The 17,742-nt window shown below is 43.9% G+C and overlaps 1 protein-coding gene across 2 annotated transcripts; it reads right to left on the bottom strand.

Annotated features, from left to right (window-relative positions):
- Nucleotides 1-8,823: 8,823 nt before the first annotated feature.
- SDR39U1 (short chain dehydrogenase/reductase family 39U member 1) lies at nucleotides 8,824-17,496 on the bottom strand. Of its 2 annotated transcripts, none has more exons than XM_020815495.3 (6): nucleotides 17,357-17,496; nucleotides 14,314-14,420; nucleotides 12,108-12,190; nucleotides 10,997-11,118; nucleotides 10,283-10,426; nucleotides 8,824-9,344 (listed from the first exon to the last, which is right to left on the bottom strand). In XM_020815495.3, exons 1-6 carry the CDS (start codon nucleotides 17,439-17,441, stop codon nucleotides 8,929-8,931), a joined length of 957 nt encoding a protein of 318 aa, XP_020671154.3. In that variant the 5' UTR covers nucleotides 17,442-17,496; the 3' UTR covers nucleotides 8,824-8,928. The 2 variants fall into 2 exon arrangements, with proteins under 2 accessions (XP_020671154.3, XP_072833058.2); XM_072976957.2 differs by lacking the exon at nucleotides 17,357-17,496 and adding an exon at nucleotides 14,959-15,910.
- Nucleotides 17,497-17,742: the final 246 nt, after the last annotated feature.

Below are 17,742 nucleotides of genomic sequence, written 5' to 3'. Positions count from 1 at the left end.
AGGGTTTCACGCTGGATTCTACCCTACCTACGCCTACTTGGAATTCCCTGGAGATCTCTTGTGGTCTCCCATCCGACTTCTAACCAGCCTAAATCCTGTTTAGCAGCCAAGATCAGACAAGGTTGGATGTACTGAGGATGTATTGTGGTTCATGCTTCATGTATCCCATCAGGACTATGCCTGTGGACATCATCTATGCCAAGAAAAAGGGTCTTCCATACCACAGCCCTCAAGACTGCAAGAAGACCTCTTGGATGGAATGGTGGATGACCTCCTCTCAGCTTGATCCAGAATAAGCTTGGCCTTTGCAAAACCTCTCTAGATATATTCTTGAGAACGCTCTTCCATCTTGTTGTGAATTCTACCCAAACTCTGAAAGCTCGTGCATGACTAGGGACAGACCGAGGTGGTGGCTGTTACGTGGTATCAAGATATTTCCAACTTATGACAACCCAATGAATGAAGGACCTCCCAAATCTCCTATCATCAGTAGCCCTGCAAACCCAGGCCATGGCTTCATTTATTATTTGGCTTTCTTCTTTTCCTGTTGCCTTCAACTTTTCCTAGCATTATCATATGTTTAAAAGCATCTTGCCTTTTTATGTTGTGCCCAAAGTCACATAGCTTCAGTTGAGTCATTTTTGCTTCTAGGGGGAGTTCAAGCTTGATTTGATCTAGAACCCACTTTTTTTTGTCTTTCAGGCCTCCCAGGATATTTGCAAAAGTTAGATATAGGTATATGAACGTGGAGCTGAAGTTGGGAGTTCGAATTCTCCAGTGTGCCTCCTTGACAGGGGCTAGACTTGATTATCTATAGGGTCCCTACGAGCACTGCAGTTCCAAGATTCTGATGCTTATGCTTACATTCACGCCTATGCTAACACATATGCTTATCTTATGGCATTGTCTCCTAGAGATTCTAGTTACCCTCAAAATCTGTGGTTGAAGGACATCTCCCAAAACAGCTCCATAAATACTGAACAGGATACTGGCCTAAGCTTAAAGTTTAACAGATTTATACCAATGAACTTTTGTGGGTTACAATTCACATCTCCAGGCACGTCAGGAAGCATCTGAAGGTTGTCGTTGACGGAAGCTCACACTGAAATGAATCTGTGGCTGGAATCCTAAGTGGTGCTCATGTCAGGTCTGCGCAACTCACAGCCACTAAGTGCAGAGAAATGCTAAGGTGTTGAGATGCACCTCACTTGTCCAATCAGTTCATGATCAAGGGATGCAATAAGATGGATGCCGGAACCTTGTCAATTAGCTGCAGTGATCCAGAAAAAGTTACACAAATCGACTGGAAACATCAATACAAATTTGGAATGTTAGTTCTTAAGATACCACAAGCTTGGGTTATTTATTTAATTATTTTGCACATGCTGAAGCAGACTCACGCAGCAACCTGTTGGAAAACTGGCTAGCCTAAGCTATCGTCTTCGCCCTCCTTTAACCATATCTTGGATTTGTGCACTGATGCAGGTCTTCCAGGACCATGGACAGATCACGGGATTCGAGCGGATGGTTTTGGTAGCATCCCAAAGGCAAATGGCAACCATATCCTTCTTCTTCCTCCCACTCAGCCCTCCAGATGTGGTGTACTACAGAACCCATCATCTACTGCCAGCATTTCTATTTCAGAATCGGCTCATTTCCATCTAGGTGGGAAACATCCAGAGGGCCATGAACCACACCTGAATGGCTCTCCTCATCTTAAAACAGCTGGGGCTCCCAATTATGCTTGTGGCTCATAGCCTCCATCTTGCTCATACCTTCTGTAAATTGATTGGTTCATGTTTCTCAGTTGAATGAACATAAGAGAGCATGAGACAGAAAATGTTCGCATGCGGAAGGAAACTGGCAGATTTTCTCATCCAGAGAAAGGGCTTTCTTTCTTTCTTTCTTTCTTTCTTATCTATCTATCTATCTATCTATCTATCTATCTATCTATCTATCTATCTATCTATCTATCTATCTATCTATCTATCTATCTATCTATCTATCTATCTATCTATCTATCTATCTATCTATCTATCTATCTATCTATCTATCTATCTATTTCCTCTCTTTGAATTGTGGTTTAAAATCCCTATTAATTCAGCCATGTTTGTGGTGTTGAATTACGGTTGCCATATTTCTCTCTTGCTCTTTCCCATCTCTTCCTCCTGAATTTCTTTCCAGTTTTCTTTTTCTTTAGATATTCGAGGTTTATGTTCTTCTGGATCTTCCTGTTTATGCCTTGTAATTGGGGAGGGGTAGCTGCGGTTGGTTCTTAAATATTGTTGTTGTTGTTTAGTTGTTAAGTTGTATCCGACTCTTCGTGACCCCATGGACCAGAGCGCGCCAGGCCCTCGTGTCTTCCACTGCCTCCCAGAGTTGGGTCAAACTCGTGTTGGTTGCTTCAATGACACTGCCCAACCATCTCGTCCTCTGTCGTCCCCTTCTCCTCTTGCCCTCACGCTTTCCCAACATCAGGGTCTCTTCCAGGAAGTTGTTAGCCACCCAGAATAGCGCCTCGGCACCAGATGGGTGGGATATGAACGTAATCAATAAAGAAATAAAGAAATTTGCCCATTGCAGATAATCAATGATTTCCTTACATTCATTTATGGGAAGATTGACCAAATATCACAAATTGATCAATATGTTCAATGAGGAGGTGGTGGTAGGGAACCCTGGAGATTAATTCTGGTATGAGAGAAAGCAAAAATTAATTTGCCTCTTTTTCTGTCTCCGCTGAGAAATATTTAAATACAACAGATCTTTCCCACAAAAAATGTAACTCAATTTGCTTTTTTTTTTTTTTTGAGTCAGCCGGATTCTGGAGAATAGCAACTGTCCAAATGGATGAAAAATGAGTGCTGAAGCCCAAAATTCTTTTTAAAAATAATAATAATCTGTTACCTGTGGGGCTTTAATGGTGCTAGTGAGGTTTTCCATACCACAAAGGGGAAAGCAAACTCAACACTTTGTGAAAAGCATCGCCCATGCTGAAATCCATGTTGTTTTTCAACCTTGTTTCTGCCCTTGATGGATGTGTCACATCAGAACTTTTGGTATCACTGTAAGGCTGTGTGTACTGTATGAAACCGCACCACGCAAAAGAGAAATGGGCTAATTGCTGACGCTCTCAGAATTACAGCCCATTTATCATGCATTTTAACCTACAACTCTCATTTTTTTTTAACAACCAAAACATCTGGTGGGCATGTGGAATGCAACTGTTTCCTGCCTATTCTCTAGCAAAAGCCAAGATTTTTTTTTCCACCTGATCAACTCTGACACCTATTCCCTTTCCTTTTTTTCTAATTGTCATCTTTATTTACTTTTAACACCGACCTCTCTCTGCTATGGACCTTCACACACTCCTCCATCTGCACACAAGAGACTGTTTTAACATCACGGAGTCAGGGAAATCCATGGCCATTAAAAACACACACACAAAAACGGTTCCTGGGAACATAGAAGCATGTTCACAGATCTCTTTGACTATTAAAGCCAAATAAACAATAGTAAACTCTACTGTAAGCCATCAAGTCAACCATTTCCACAGCTATAAATGACTGAGTTGTTGGGTCAAGAAGAGATAACTATTTACAGTACCTCAAAAGTGTAGAGCAACTGTAGGTCACCGACTCAATGGGTACTCTTCCAGTTGCACAGTCCTAAGATGATGATTATGACGATGATTTCGGCAAGGGCGAGTATGGAGATGGGGTAATTTTTTGATTCCCATTATCTTTTGGGGTTACCCATGCTGGGGAACGAAAGAGAGAGAAATTCTCTCCAGTGTTTGACCAATCAATATTTCTCAGTGTTCAATAGATGTGGATGACCATTCCTGAAGAATTCTGAATCGTTTAAGCGACAAAAGGGAATCCAGGAGGGAACTGGGTGACACTCTGCCCACGCTGGTGTAGGCAGTTACATGTTTAAAGCATTTAGTTACAGCTATAGTTCTGATCTCCCTCCCAGATGGAGATAGTTACTCTACAAATACTCTTTTTAAGTTACTATAAAAGTTACTATATTTATAGCACTGGCCTGGCCTGGGTTTGGGGATGCAGCCTGTGAGTGGTCCGTGGATCTCAGACGTTTTGCTTACTCCTGAGTTAGAGGAAATATGCTTATATGTAGGGATGTTGTGAGAAAATAAGATTCCAAAATATGTATTTAAGGAGTGTTTGAGGATATGATGGCCACACTCTTTCTTTGCTAAGCCTGTTTTAGATTTTCTTTTCGTTCTTTGCTAAGGCTGCTTGTTTCAGATTTTTTCATTCTTTGCTAAGCCTGCTTGTTTTAGATTTTAGATTTTCTTCTGCTGAGGCAGGTAATATGTGTTTGGGGCAGGAAGGTTTTCACCCTTTACGTTTCTGCCCCCTGGGTCAAAGCCCGGATTGTCTTAATTATTGCTCTGGCCATTGTACCCCTCACTGGGCATCTTACCTCACAAGAATATGTTTCAGAGAACATTTCTCGAAATGCTTAATTTCCAAATTTTGTTGGGTCCCCTGCTCCGTTCTCCCTCCTGATCTGCTAGATTTCTATGGAAAGTACAGGTCATCTTTGCAGTCGCTTAAACCCACTACTTGCGCGGGAATTTTGAAAAAGGAGGCCAAGGATGGTGTGAGATCACGCCGGAAGCCCACAGGTTGCTCATCCTTGACCCAGCGTGACCACACGGCAGTTCTGCAATTCACAATGTGTGACACATGCAATAAAAAACCCATTTATTGATACCGAACACACATTAAGGCCTTACATCTCCTGTTGAAATCCCGTAAATTTCACACCTCTGCTGTCACCACGTCCTCGTAACTGCTAAATAAATATACTTTTAATGCTTGATGGAAGCTGATGAAGGAAATCCCGCAGCAATTTTTAAGAACTGAAGCAAAGTAATTGATGTACATCCGGTGATGTTCAAAGTGTGTTGATCATGCTTCGCAACCAATCAAGGGAGAGGACATCCTATATATGAGAGCCAGATAACTCCTTCTCCTGGGTGAGCTTTCTTCCTCTCTCTGTTCCTCCACACCACACTCGGCTTTCTTAAAACCACATATTTCTGAACCATGAAGAAGGTCAACGCCGTTGGGCTTCTCTCCCTCTGCTTCACGGCAGCCATCTTTGCCACAGGAGGGGGATCTCCCGTGAGGCTTTGTGGGAGAGAATATGTGAGAGCTGTCATCTCCATTTGTGGTGAAGTCCATGTCAGAAGGCAAGTTCTGATGGACTACCCTCCAGATCGTGAAGGTAAGCAGCTTCCCATAGATGCAATGGCTTTATTTATCCCTTCGCGATTTCACAACTGCTCTTCAAATTCTACCTGTCTATAACATTTCTTGTCTGCATCTATATAATAACAAAGTAATAATGAAGTACTAAACTATTAATTGACTTTAACCCCCCACCTACTAGCTTGCATGGAGTGGGTTCAGGGGTCCATTTTAACACCCTTCTCCCCAAAATTTTGAAGCATCAAATGGTTAGCTGTGGGTTCAGGGTTGTTTTTAGGGTCAAATTTGCATCCTGTGTCTTTTCTAAGCCCAGTGAGAATTCCAGCCTCATCCAGATCCCACCCAAAGGGACCAACCCAACGAAAAACCAAGTACATAATTTCTGCAGCCTGGCATCTGGTGCTCTAAAACACCTCATAGGACTTTAGTTAGAGACGGAGGTTTAATACATTGCACTGTCTGGAACGGAAAAGACACCCAGGGGGCGCAGGAATCAATAGATCTGTGCGGACAATTTTTGTCTGTGTAAAAAACCCAACACCCTTGTACATGACCGGTAGCTGAAACATACGAGACTTGTCTTTACAACTCAAAATGTGGCAATGTCACGAGAAGCTTGCCTTGTTAATTGGGTACAAATTATGTAACGAAACATGCTCCTGGGGGGACTCAAATATTCCATCCTCACCAGCCAAATACTCTTTCTGAATACTCCATTCCATCAAAAGTCCTTTCTGGTTAGCAAAACCTTCTTTCGGAATGCTGCATTCCATTACCCTTTTTCCTAATTTAGCTGACTGAATAGCTCAGTGGTTTACGTATCTGGCTGCAGAGTGAGAGGTTGGGAGTTCGATTCCCCACTGGGCCTCCTGACAATAGAGTCCCAAGGCGCCCCTAGAAAGGAATGGCAAACCACTTCTGAGTATTCTCTACCCAGAAAGGATCACCATGAGTCCAGACTGATTATAATTCTCCTAATTTACTGGTTCTCCCTTGCCCCAGGTTAGTTAGCATTCTACTCAACATGATCAAGCTTTTCCATGCGTTCCAGTGCTGTTTTCTGATATAACCTTTTTCTTGCTCACCTCAGGGTTTTTGCCTGAACACATTCCTCTTGTGTGTGAGTGGTGCCTTTTGGGCTACCTAAGGAGGACTCATACTCAAGGGAATGATGATTTATTACTTGACTACTCTACAGGTGGCGATCTGGTCCTCCAGATGTTACTAGACTACTGCTCCCCTGAGCCTTAGCAAACATAGCCAAGGGACAGAGGAACTGCATTTTAACAATATCCAGAGATGCACACTTTCCTCGTCTTCGTTAGACACATGTACTCCTAGTTAATACCTTTATTTAGCAGCTTGGATCTCATAGTGAATTGACTAAGACTGCATTTCAGGGTGATGGTGACAGGCCTAATGTGAAATGGGACAGGTGCAAGGGGACTTTTAAAAAGACCTCTTGAAATCATGGGATGCGACATTAGACCATGACAGAGTTAAGTCCCATAGATTTCAATGGGTCCCTTCTACAGCGGTCTCCAACACAGTAAATATCAAGAGCTAAGAGCATTGGGCAAATTCATGGAGATTAAGTCTCTCAAAAGCTACCATTTGCTAGACTTCCATACTACTTCATGATCAGATGCCCCATGTCTTTGGATACCGAGAGGACTTGAACGGGAGGCTGTCTGGTCTTCAGATCCTGCACGTTGGCTTCCCAAAAGCATCCAGATGGCCATTCCACTCTGGAGGGGTTGAAAGGAGCCTTTAAGGCCGTTCAAGAGAAAATTGGGCCACCGTCTGTCTGATCTGCTTTGATCTGGATTCTTGCCTTGAGCCCCTTCTAGACCCCCTCTAACTCTTATTATTCTACGATTCGAAGCCAGGAAGCTAGACTAGGTGGTCCTTTTGTGTGGTCTTAACGAATGCATGTATGTGTTTATTTACACTTATCCCACTCAACTAGCAGCTAGGCTACTACTCAGGGTGTCTATCAGAGTTATAAAAAATAATGATAAAAACAGTAAAGCAACAGTGAAAAAAGGGGTTCCAGGCAAAGCTACAGGAACCATAAAGAAAAAGGAACATTAATGGCAGGCTGGCGGCAGAAGGGATACTTAAAATTACATGATTCAGGGCAAACAACTGAAAAGCTTGGGAGAATCAGGTCTTCGGTTGCTTCCTAAAATCCAGGAGGGATGGGGGTCAGTCGTACCTTTGGTGGGAGGGAGTTCCAAAGTGAAGTGGCCACCACAGAAAAGGCCCAGTTTCAAGTGACCGATTTCCCTTGGGGGGGTGGCCACTTGGCACCTCCCAACATGAGAGAAGTAACTGGGCCAGGTAGATGTTTTAGGATGATGTACCTTATCCTCCTCTTCCTCTTCTTTTAAATGAAGCAGATCCAGAATACCACCTGGGTTTCCAAGAACTGGAAGAGGCCCGGAATTTTGAAGTTATTCCTGCTCCAGAGAAAGCCGAGCAAGCCTTACGAGGCACACAGCGACGATCCACAGATAGAAGACGTGATGTGTCGTCCCTGCCCACCACATGTTGCAGTATTGGTTGCAGAACAGCCGACATCCGTTCGCTATGCTAGTTAATATTAGCGTCAGATTTCTCTGTAGCCATTGGTGCGAAAACGGAAACACTCTTGTGTCTTCTGGAGCAAGTTTTCTGAACTATGCATGCTCTAACAGGTTGCTTGCCAAGTTAAGTCAATAAAAGCTTGAGCTGATTTAACAGGGCCATTTTAATCCTCCAAGGTTAGCGGAAGATCCAAAGTTATGTCAGAAGCTAAAGAGCTTACTCATCTGTTTGTTTTCCTGAAGGGATTTTGGGTTTGGTGCATCACCTGCCGCAGGTGGTAGAATTGAATCATAGAATCACTGAGCTGGGTGGGGCCTCTAAGGCCATCAAGTCCAACCCCCTGCTCAGCGCAGGAATACAAATCAAAGCAGATCTGAATGATGGTTCTCCAATTTTCTCTTGTCTGCCTCCAGCAGTGGTGGTGGAAGAGGCTAGTTAAAGATGGCCTTCCAACTCTGAGCAACAGATTAGAAGTATAAAGTTACTCTGCGAAAAGTTGTTCCAGTGGATGAGGCGCAGCCCTTACTTGACAAGCAGAAAGCTACGGGTTCAATGCTGGGCATTCATTCATTCATTCATTCATTCATTCATTCATTCATTCATTCATTCATTCAATTCATTCATTCATTCATCTTTTATACTGCCCATCTGGCTACCAAAGCCACTCTGGGTGGTCCACAGTGCGATAAAACAAGATAAAACCAAAAATCAAACATAATGATCCATATACAAAGACAACATCAAAATCACTAAAAACGAAAAAGGCAAAATGGCAAGACAGATTATAAAAGTGCTGAAAAGCCTCTGTGGTATGATGGTGTGATAGCTTGGAAAACCTGTCTGAAGACGCAGGTTTTCAAGGATCGCTTTTTAAAAAAATTATATCTACCGTTCCACACACACACAGGCCACCCACCACAAAAACTTCAACTATTTTTTTAAAATCTGAAAAACACCCCTTATGCCTAAAAACTCAATTTCAACGTTAAACTTAAGGGGATATGAGACACCTTTTATTGTAGGTGTCATTGTTAAGAACAGCTGGGATGGAGCAGTGGGTTGCGAGTTCAAATTCAGATTTTTTTCCTCCCTCAGCTCAGGCTAAAATATCGCGGAGAGCAGAGGGAAGATCAGGAAACACAAAGCGGTAATTAGTTTCCAAAGTCCGTTTGGGTTCCACACGCTGCCCTTCGAGCAACATGACGCTCCTCTCGGGGCCAAAGATGGCAGAGACAACAAAGCCCGGCAGGGGCAATACAGCAGGTCGCCGGAGGGCCGACCCCATCGCCTGGGCAAAATCCCCGCTCGTGGTGGTCACGGCCGATGGGGAAACGCCATTCAAGATGCCGGTGACGTCATCCCTCTCCAAGGCGTGTGCCACGATGCCAGCTAAATCTCCCACGTGGATCCAGGGGAAAGGCTGTCGGCCGGAAGCGATGGGGCCCCCCAGGCCGAGGCGAAAGGGCCAAAGCATCTGGGCAATGGCACCGCCATCTCTGCCCAGCACAACACCTGGGGACACAAAAAAGAAAGATTAGGAGGATGAGCGACACTATTGACACTGCCAGCACCAGCACCATTACTATTAGAGAACTAATATGGCTTAGTGAATAATGTGCCAGTCTATGACTTCGGAGATCTGGGTTAAAATCCTGGCTCAGACGCAAAAAAAAACAGCTGGGATGTTGGCACTGGTAAACAGGTTCTCAAACATCTCACGTACCTTAAAGATCTTGTTCCAGTTGGCATTAAGTGAGGTTGGATAATAACAACCACTCTGTGTACAGATTCTCTCTCACACACAAAAACTTACTATGGTATTCGTAAGATGGATTTGTTTCGTGGGTAAGAACCCACTTCTTCAGACACATGGGATGAAAAATGTATAAAGTGTTTCTGAGTAGTCAAAATATTTCCAGTGTGAACTCTGCAACACCCTTGTAAGGTAGGTCTCTGCTATTAACACTTTATCGCCACATGCAAGGAGTGGCAAGGGGAACGAGAAAGTTTATCACCAGAAACCGGATATTGTGGCAGATCAAAATTCGAACCAGGGATTTTCATGTTTCTAGGTTAGCCATTATGTTACACTAAGACAGACACTTGAGGACCATCATAGCTGCTTTAAAACAAGGTGCAGCCCTCCTGATACACCTTGTTGCTCCTGGAACTCTCCAAGACCTTTCTTTAAAACAAGGTGCAGCCCCGTCTGACACATCTTGTCACTCCTGGAACTCTCCAAAACCATCCTTAGTCATTATGTTACACTAGGACAGACACTTGAGGACCATCATAGCTGCTTTAAAACAATGTGCAGCCATCCTGATACACCTCGTTGCTCCTGGAACTCTCCATGTCACTCCTTTAAAACAAGGTGCAGACCCTCCCATCCCATCAGTGCTCAAAACCAATGCCTTGTTACACTGAAAAGGTTTGACTTTACACCTTACCAGATCTCACAACCACCTGTCGTGTGCGGTCCCCAGGGATTTTAGCGGCTGCCTCCCAACGGGTTACCAGGCGAGAGAAGAAATCAAAATCGCCACCGGGGCTGTCTTCTGTGTATCTGGTGGTGTGGCTGGGCTTGTAATAACCTGGGCAGAATATTGCACAGAGATTCATTCAATGGGGCCTTCCAACTGGACTCACTAGCCCATTCGTCTTAGACAAATTTCACCTTCTTAAAAAGCAGGTCTTAGAATCCATATTCTGGCAAGAAACACCGATACAGGCTCTCTGATCACCGTATTTTTTCCATGTATAAGACACCCCCATGTATAAGACACCCCCCTCCACTTTTCTAACCTAAAATTAAGAAATATAAATGGGGCTTAGCAAGTGGAGGGGAAAGCAGGGATCAAAGGCCTGCAGGATCGCTTTGATCCCTGCTTTCCCCTCCACTTATTTTTGTTCTTTCCTCAGCTTACTTCCATGTATAAGATGACCCTCAATTTTTAGTCTAAAGATTTTAGAGAAAAGTATAGTCTTATACACGGAAAAATAGGCTAACTTTGTGCAATCTATGAGGTTTTCCTGTGATCTGCTTCTGCTTCCACCTGCTTCTTTGACTTCACAGGCTACAAACCCTGCAGGCTCTCAAAGGTTCTGGGCCACCAAACTATTTAACTCCCAGTAAAATATTGAGGAAACACTCAGGTAAATACCTACGCCGGTGACTAGCACCCAGGCCCGGGGAGGATGCTCGGCTTCAGCAATGGCTTTTGCCAACGTCTTTGTAGTCTCGACTCGGCTGGCGACCACTTCCTGTCGAAAGGATTCATTCCACCTATGGAAGCAAAGGTAAATCACCAGGACATCACTCCACACTTTGTCCATCTCGTCGCATTGGTTATTTACATAGGCTTACGAGCAGCCTCCTAAATGTCTCCCAAGGAAGAATCCAAGGAAAGAAAGTTACTGCCGCCACTGGCGGTTTGCTTGCATGCTTCCTACGCTTCTTGCCTTTTTTGAACACAACACACGCCCCTCTTTTTGGAAGTCACTGGCTTAATCTCTTCATGAATTCTAGGAGGACATGAGACAACGCATTACCTCCACCTGCTCAGTGCACTTCGTGAAACAAGGACTCAGGAAAAATGCAAGCCTTGAAGCTGGAACACAGCTTAGAAATAATGCATTAAATTAATATACAGTGGTGCCTCGCAAGACGGGCTCTCCGTTTAAAGACGAATCCGCATTACGACGAGGTTTTTGCGATCGCAAAAGCAATCGCAAAATGTTTTGAATGGGGGAATTTCGCTGCGCGATGATCGGTTCCCTGTTTCGGGAACTGATTTTCGCTTCCCGACGATAAAAACAGCTGATCGTCGGGGTTTCAAAATGGCCACTGGGTGCTCAAAATGGCTCCCCGCTGTGTTTAGGAGCCATTTTTCGCTGCACAGGCACCTGAAAATGGCTGCCCCATGGAGGATCTTTGCTGGACGGTGAGTTCTTTGCCTATTGGAACACATTAACCAGGTTTTAATGCGTTTCAGTGGCTTTTTTATTTTCGCTTTACGACGTTTTCGTTCTACAGCGATTTCGCAGGAACGTAATGTGAGGCACCACTGTATATATTAATTGCCATTCCTTTCTTTTGGAGGCGCTTTGGAACTGTGCAGCTTGCTCAAGGCTACATGGGCTGGTTTTTCTCCCAAAATAAAAAATGGGGAATCAAACTCTCGACAATCAGGGCTGGAGAGGGTGCAGAACCTGTTAGCAAACTCCCATCAGATGATTCCCCAAGTGCCACTGCCCAGAAGCGGTGGAACTTACCTCTGGAAAGGGTTAAGGACATTTTCTCCGGAAAGGTTGACTGCACCTTCGCAGGGAGGGAGCCCCGTGCGGGAAAGCTCATCCTAGTGAAAAGGGACAGAGATGAAATCTGCCCAGCTCTGAAGGTTCATATATTCTCCTCCCTCAAAAAGTAAGTGTCCTAGCCCCAATCCACCATTTTCACCGATTTGCAACTCTGTGCTCATACACCTTCAATAAAAGCCGCCTAGAGTGGTCTTAATTGACCAGATAGGCGAGATATAAATAGAATGAATGAATGAATGAATGAATGAATAAATAAATAAATAAATAAATAAATGGATTTATTTCCTGCTTTTATTAGACATCAAATCAAGCCTGAGCTATCCCTGGAGGCAAAAATGTAGAAAGTGAGCCTGTTCTTCTTTGGGTGCATCAGGAGGTGGCAGGATTCTCTGGAAAAGACAACAATGCTGAGAAAGGTTGAAGGCAGTAGGAAAAGAGGAAGCTCAGATATGAGAACGATTGACTCCCTAAAGGAACCACAAGTTTGCGTTTGCAAGAGCTGATCAAGAATGTTGGGGACAGGACATTTTGGAGAGTACTCATTTGTAGGGTTGCCTTAAATCAGAGGTGACTTGACAGCATGTAACCACCACCACCACCAAAAGAACATTATTATATCTTCCTGCAAAGAATGCTTGGCAAGTTAAATTTATCTCAGCATTTACTTCTGTCCTACTATCGTAGGACCATTGAGAGTGTCCTAACCTATGGCATTCTGGCATGGTTTGGGAGTAGCTCTGTAGCGGACAAAAAAGCTCTACAGAGAACCATTAAAATTGCCCAGAATATCATCGGGCTCCAGCTACCAACCCTGGATGACATCTTCACATCCCGCTGTCTAAGGAAATCAAATAGCATCCTGAGAGACTCTTCCCATCCTGCTTATAACTTTTTTGAACTGTTACCATCTGGCAGAAGATATAGAACAATTAAGACTCGGACCACATGTTTTCTCAATAGTTTTTATCCCAGAGCTATAATTGCAATTAATAATGAGCTTAAAGACCACCAGTAGTGAATAATTAGTGGGACTGTGTTACTTGGCCTGCGGTGTAGATGTTTGTATTTTTAGTGGGGGATTTTTTAGTGGGTGGGGAGTTTTTGGGGAATTTTATGTGTGTGCATGTGTCTGGTCTCTGGGTGTCTGTGAATTTCGTTGTATGTGTATATACTTACAATGACAATAAATTATTATTATTATTATTATTATTATTATTATTATTATTATTATTATTATTATTATTATTATTATTATTATTATTATTATTATTATTATTATTATTATTATTATTATTATTAAAAGAGCTAAGATGACATACATGGTTCTTGTCTACATTTCTGCTCTCACAACAACCCAGTGGTAGGTTGTGCTGAGAGGTAAAAACTGGCCCTATATCCCTTGGTGAGCTTCACAAGTGAGTAAAAAATTTGAACTCGGCTCTCCTGAGTCCTCATTCAGCATCATCACTACTCTATTGTGCTGGCTCTCACGTTTACTGGCCCTGCCTGTTGAGCTTCCATGGCAAAATCAGTAGCTTTTCATGGAAGCCTTCATCTCACAATCTTCTTCTGTGCCTCTCACAGGTACTCTTACCACAAGGAAAACATTACAAACTTGATTGTGGTGACCCTCATTTGTATAACCTTAAAGCTATTCATCATATTTTGCTGTTGTTTAGTCATTTAGTCCTGTCCGACTCTTCATGACCCCACGGACCAGAGCACGCCAGGTCCTCCTGTCTTCCACTGCCTCCCAGAGTTTGGTCAAATTCATGTTGGTCGCTTCAGTGACACTGTCCAACCATGTCATCCTCTGTTGTCCCCTTCTCCTCTTGCCTTCACACTTTCCCAACATCAGGGGCTTTTCCAGGGAGTCTTCTCTTCTCATGAGATGGCCAAAGTATTGGAGCCTCAGCTTTAGGATCTGTCCTTCCAGTGAGCACTCAGGGTTGATTTCCTTCAGAACAGATAGATTTGTTCTCCTTGCAGTCCAGGGGACTCTCAAGAGTCTCCTCCAGCATCACAATTCAAAAGCATCAATTCTTTGGCGGTCAGCCGCCTTTATGGTCCAGCTCTTACTTCCATACATCACTACTGGAAGTGAGAGCTGGATCATATACTCCAATCAATTCAAAGTTCAAGGTAATCCTTCATTACATACCCAAGTGATCTTGTTTTTTCCAGGCCGGCGGGAGATAACAGTGACTTCATGCCCTCGGCTCTGCAGCAGTTGGGTTAAGGCTCGGCCAACAAACCCTGTCCCACCGCCTAGTTTAAGCCAGAATTGGAATAGAGAAAATGATTTAACACGATTTTTCTTTTTTCCCCCCAAGTAGGAAGAAGGCAAAAGAATGATGGAATCAACAAAGAAATGAATATTGTGACATTGGAAATTATAGTCAACACCCCTCCTGCAATAAATCAACAGATAGTTTATCATTTAGTGGTAATTTAACAAGGAAGTCAACACACAGGTCATGGGTCCAAATGCAGTTCCAAAACACCTAACCCTCTCCACCCCCCCCCAATTAAGATAAATAAATTAAAACATTTTGCTAAAATGGTTTCCTTGTGCTCTTTAGCAGCCATAGGGACATTTTTGCCACGTTTTTCCTTTGCATATCTGAGCTCTCCCAAACAACCTCAAAATTTAAATTTTTAAAAAAGTTTCCTGGCGATGCCAGAATTCTCAAGTATTAAAAAAGAAAGGGAACAGGGAAGAAAAAGAGATTGTAAAAAACCCTGTCTCCCCATCTTTCTCTATCTATAGTATTAAAGTTTGGACTAAAAGTCCTGGATCGATTACCTGGGAAATTCTGCAATTTAAGAAACAGCATTTTTCCTCTGGTGAGAACAGTGGGGGGTAGTCTTCTTAGGGCCAAAATTTTGTGATTTTCTGATTAGTAATAGCTCCTTCTGACCACTGAGTTAACCTGTGATCTTCATCTCAGCTATGTAGGGCGGGTGTCTATTTTCACAGCAATTAGTTTAGAGTTAGGCATCCTTTAGTCTTGAAAGACTATGGTAATAGTCACAAAAATTTCACAGCAATAACTTGTTTTAAACCATGTCAGGAATTTGTCTCCTTAAAGAAGTCATTCCACAAGGTGAAAGGAGCCAAACTCTAGTTCTCAGAATCCACCACCTTTGCAACCTAGACTGGGTGAGATCTAGTAGGTGTGTGAGTGGGCAACTTCTGTCCCTAGATTTCCAATGACTTGCTTATTTGAGCTTAAAACTCTTTAGCTGCAGGTCAAACCACAGAAGCCTTTGGGCTGCAAGGTCAGAAGACCAAGCAGTCGTAAGATTGAATCCACATGACGGAGTGAGCTCCCATCGCTTGTCCCAGCTCCTTGCCAACAGTTTGAAAGCATGTAAAAATGCGAATAAATAGGTACCACCACGGTGGGAAGGTTACAGCATTCCGTGTCTAGTCGCGCTGGCCACGTGACAACAGAAAGTGTCTTTGGACAAACGCTGGCTCTATGGCTTGTAGACGGGGATGAACACCACGTCCTACAGTCAGACACGACTGGACTAAATGTCAAGGGGAACCTTTACCTTTACCTAGCTTGGCCTTGAATGGATGATTGAGATCCATTAGCCTTACAAAAGACCTGTTTCTAGGGAGAAGAAAGTGGCACAAAAGGTTTGCTGATATGGAGTCACACAAGAGTCTGTGTTTTTTTTTTTTTACTCTTCTTGAAAGTGGATCCAAAGCTCGGTAGGACCGTCGTGTCAACCACCTCTATTCTCATGGTTAGCGACATGGGGCCTTCTGCTGCAAAACTAATTTCTAGTGACTCCTTCAAAGACTAACCATTTTTATCAGGCACGACATTTTGTGGACTGCAGCCTACATCTTCGGATGCATTTTAAGAATTATAGTACTGTAGGGAATGATAATCGGTTGGGCAAAGGAGGGACGTACTTCTAACCCGTAACAAGAGGCCTCTGATTTGCAAAAGACTTGTTCTGCAACGACTCCTTCCATAGTAAAGCATATGAAATTGCAGGTCGCTGCTACTTCTGGAAATGATATAGCTGGTCTTTTCTCCAAAAGCCTCAATGCTGCTTTTATATATTGTACTTTTCCCCTTTCACCAGCTCAGTGACCCAGTGAGATAGATCAGGCTAAGAATGCCTGCCCCAAATTCACCCATCCAGTTTTTTTTAATTTCCTTTATTTTTAGATAGTCATATATACTACACAAAAGTGATTTCTTATTCCTTTCCCTTTCATTTCCTACAGCAGAAGTGAAGCCTCTGGTTTCTCTTCAACCTTTTGCCTTTGATCCCATTCTGTTTGAAGGCTCGGGTGGGACCTGCAATGCAGATTTCAAAATCTCCCACCCAACTTTCCACCCCACTGCCCGGGGGGTGGTGGTTGTGGGCTGGGCTTGCCCACAGGCCACGTGCCTGTCTGAGAATGACCCTCCCTTGCATCTGGAAGGACACAAACGAGGGGAGGGGAATCCCAGAACCCCCTTTTTTCCCCATCAGTTAACCACTTCTCACCCAAACATAAGTGGTGTACTGATTTTTTTTTTCTGAACACGTGGTTTAGGTCTCTGGCTATGGAGCCAGAGGTTGGGAGTTCAAGTCCCCACTACGTCTCCTTGACAGGGGATGGCCTCGATAATCCATAGGGTCCCCTTCAGCTCTGCGGTTCAATCATCATCATAATCTAACTGCAGAAGCTGGTGGAGAGAGAGAGGATTTCTGCAGCCTCTGCTTCTCAAGGAGTGGAAAATTAGGCTGGAGCTGACAAAGCAAGCATGCCTTTTATGCACCTGCAACCCCCCGCGCCCAGGGTTAGAGGGTGTGGCTTACAGCTCTGCCTCAGGCAGCACAATGTGTTGGGTCGGCCCTGATCCTGCGTGACTCCTACATGGGGGAAGAAGGGTGGCAGGCTCCCTGCTGACTCGTGGCTGGTGCTCAGCCATCGACTGAGAGTCTAACCCCCGCAAAGTTAAAACCTCGTTCACACAGACGCGTGTTTCCCGCGACTCATCCATCACAGATCAAGCCTAAATTTGCAAATTCCAGGTCGCAGATTCCTTTACAGATAAACGCACCCCGATTCTCATTGCAAAACCACCATCACGAAACCCTTCGGGTTCAAGGGCACCTTCTTCCCCCCCCCCCGTTGCTTCACCGACCCCCTCCCTTCCTTAAGCAAACTCCTCTCTAACGCCACTCACCTACTAACACTCGCATGGCTAAGCAAGCTGAACGCGCGTGCGCAGGAAAGGGAGCAAGGTTTCCCCTCCTCCCTGTTAAAACCATGGAGAGGAAGAGATGGCGCTAGAGTGACTCTCCCGAAGCTTTGACTTCCTGTAAAGGCGCCATATTGGATTGTCTTAGCCAAACAACGGGGGCCGCTCTAGCCTTTGAATTACTATGGTGGCGGAGGAATGAGACATAGAGGTGTGTGTGAAATACTAGTCAATATACCCTCTTTCCCCGAAAATTAAGACAGAGTCTTATATTAATTTTTGCTCCCAAAATGTATTAGGGCTTATTTTCAGGTTAGGTCTTATTTTAGGGGAAACAGGGTATATACTGTATAATGTACATATTTATCTGT

Source organism: Pogona vitticeps, chromosome 6 (genome assembly GCF_051106095.1).
Source record: "Pogona vitticeps strain Pit_001003342236 chromosome 6, PviZW2.1, whole genome shotgun sequence".
NCBI lineage: Eukaryota > Metazoa > Chordata > Lepidosauria > Squamata > Agamidae > Pogona > Pogona vitticeps.
The sequence above is the reverse complement of the archived record's forward strand: the minus strand, read 5'-3'. Positions and strand labels throughout refer to the sequence as shown.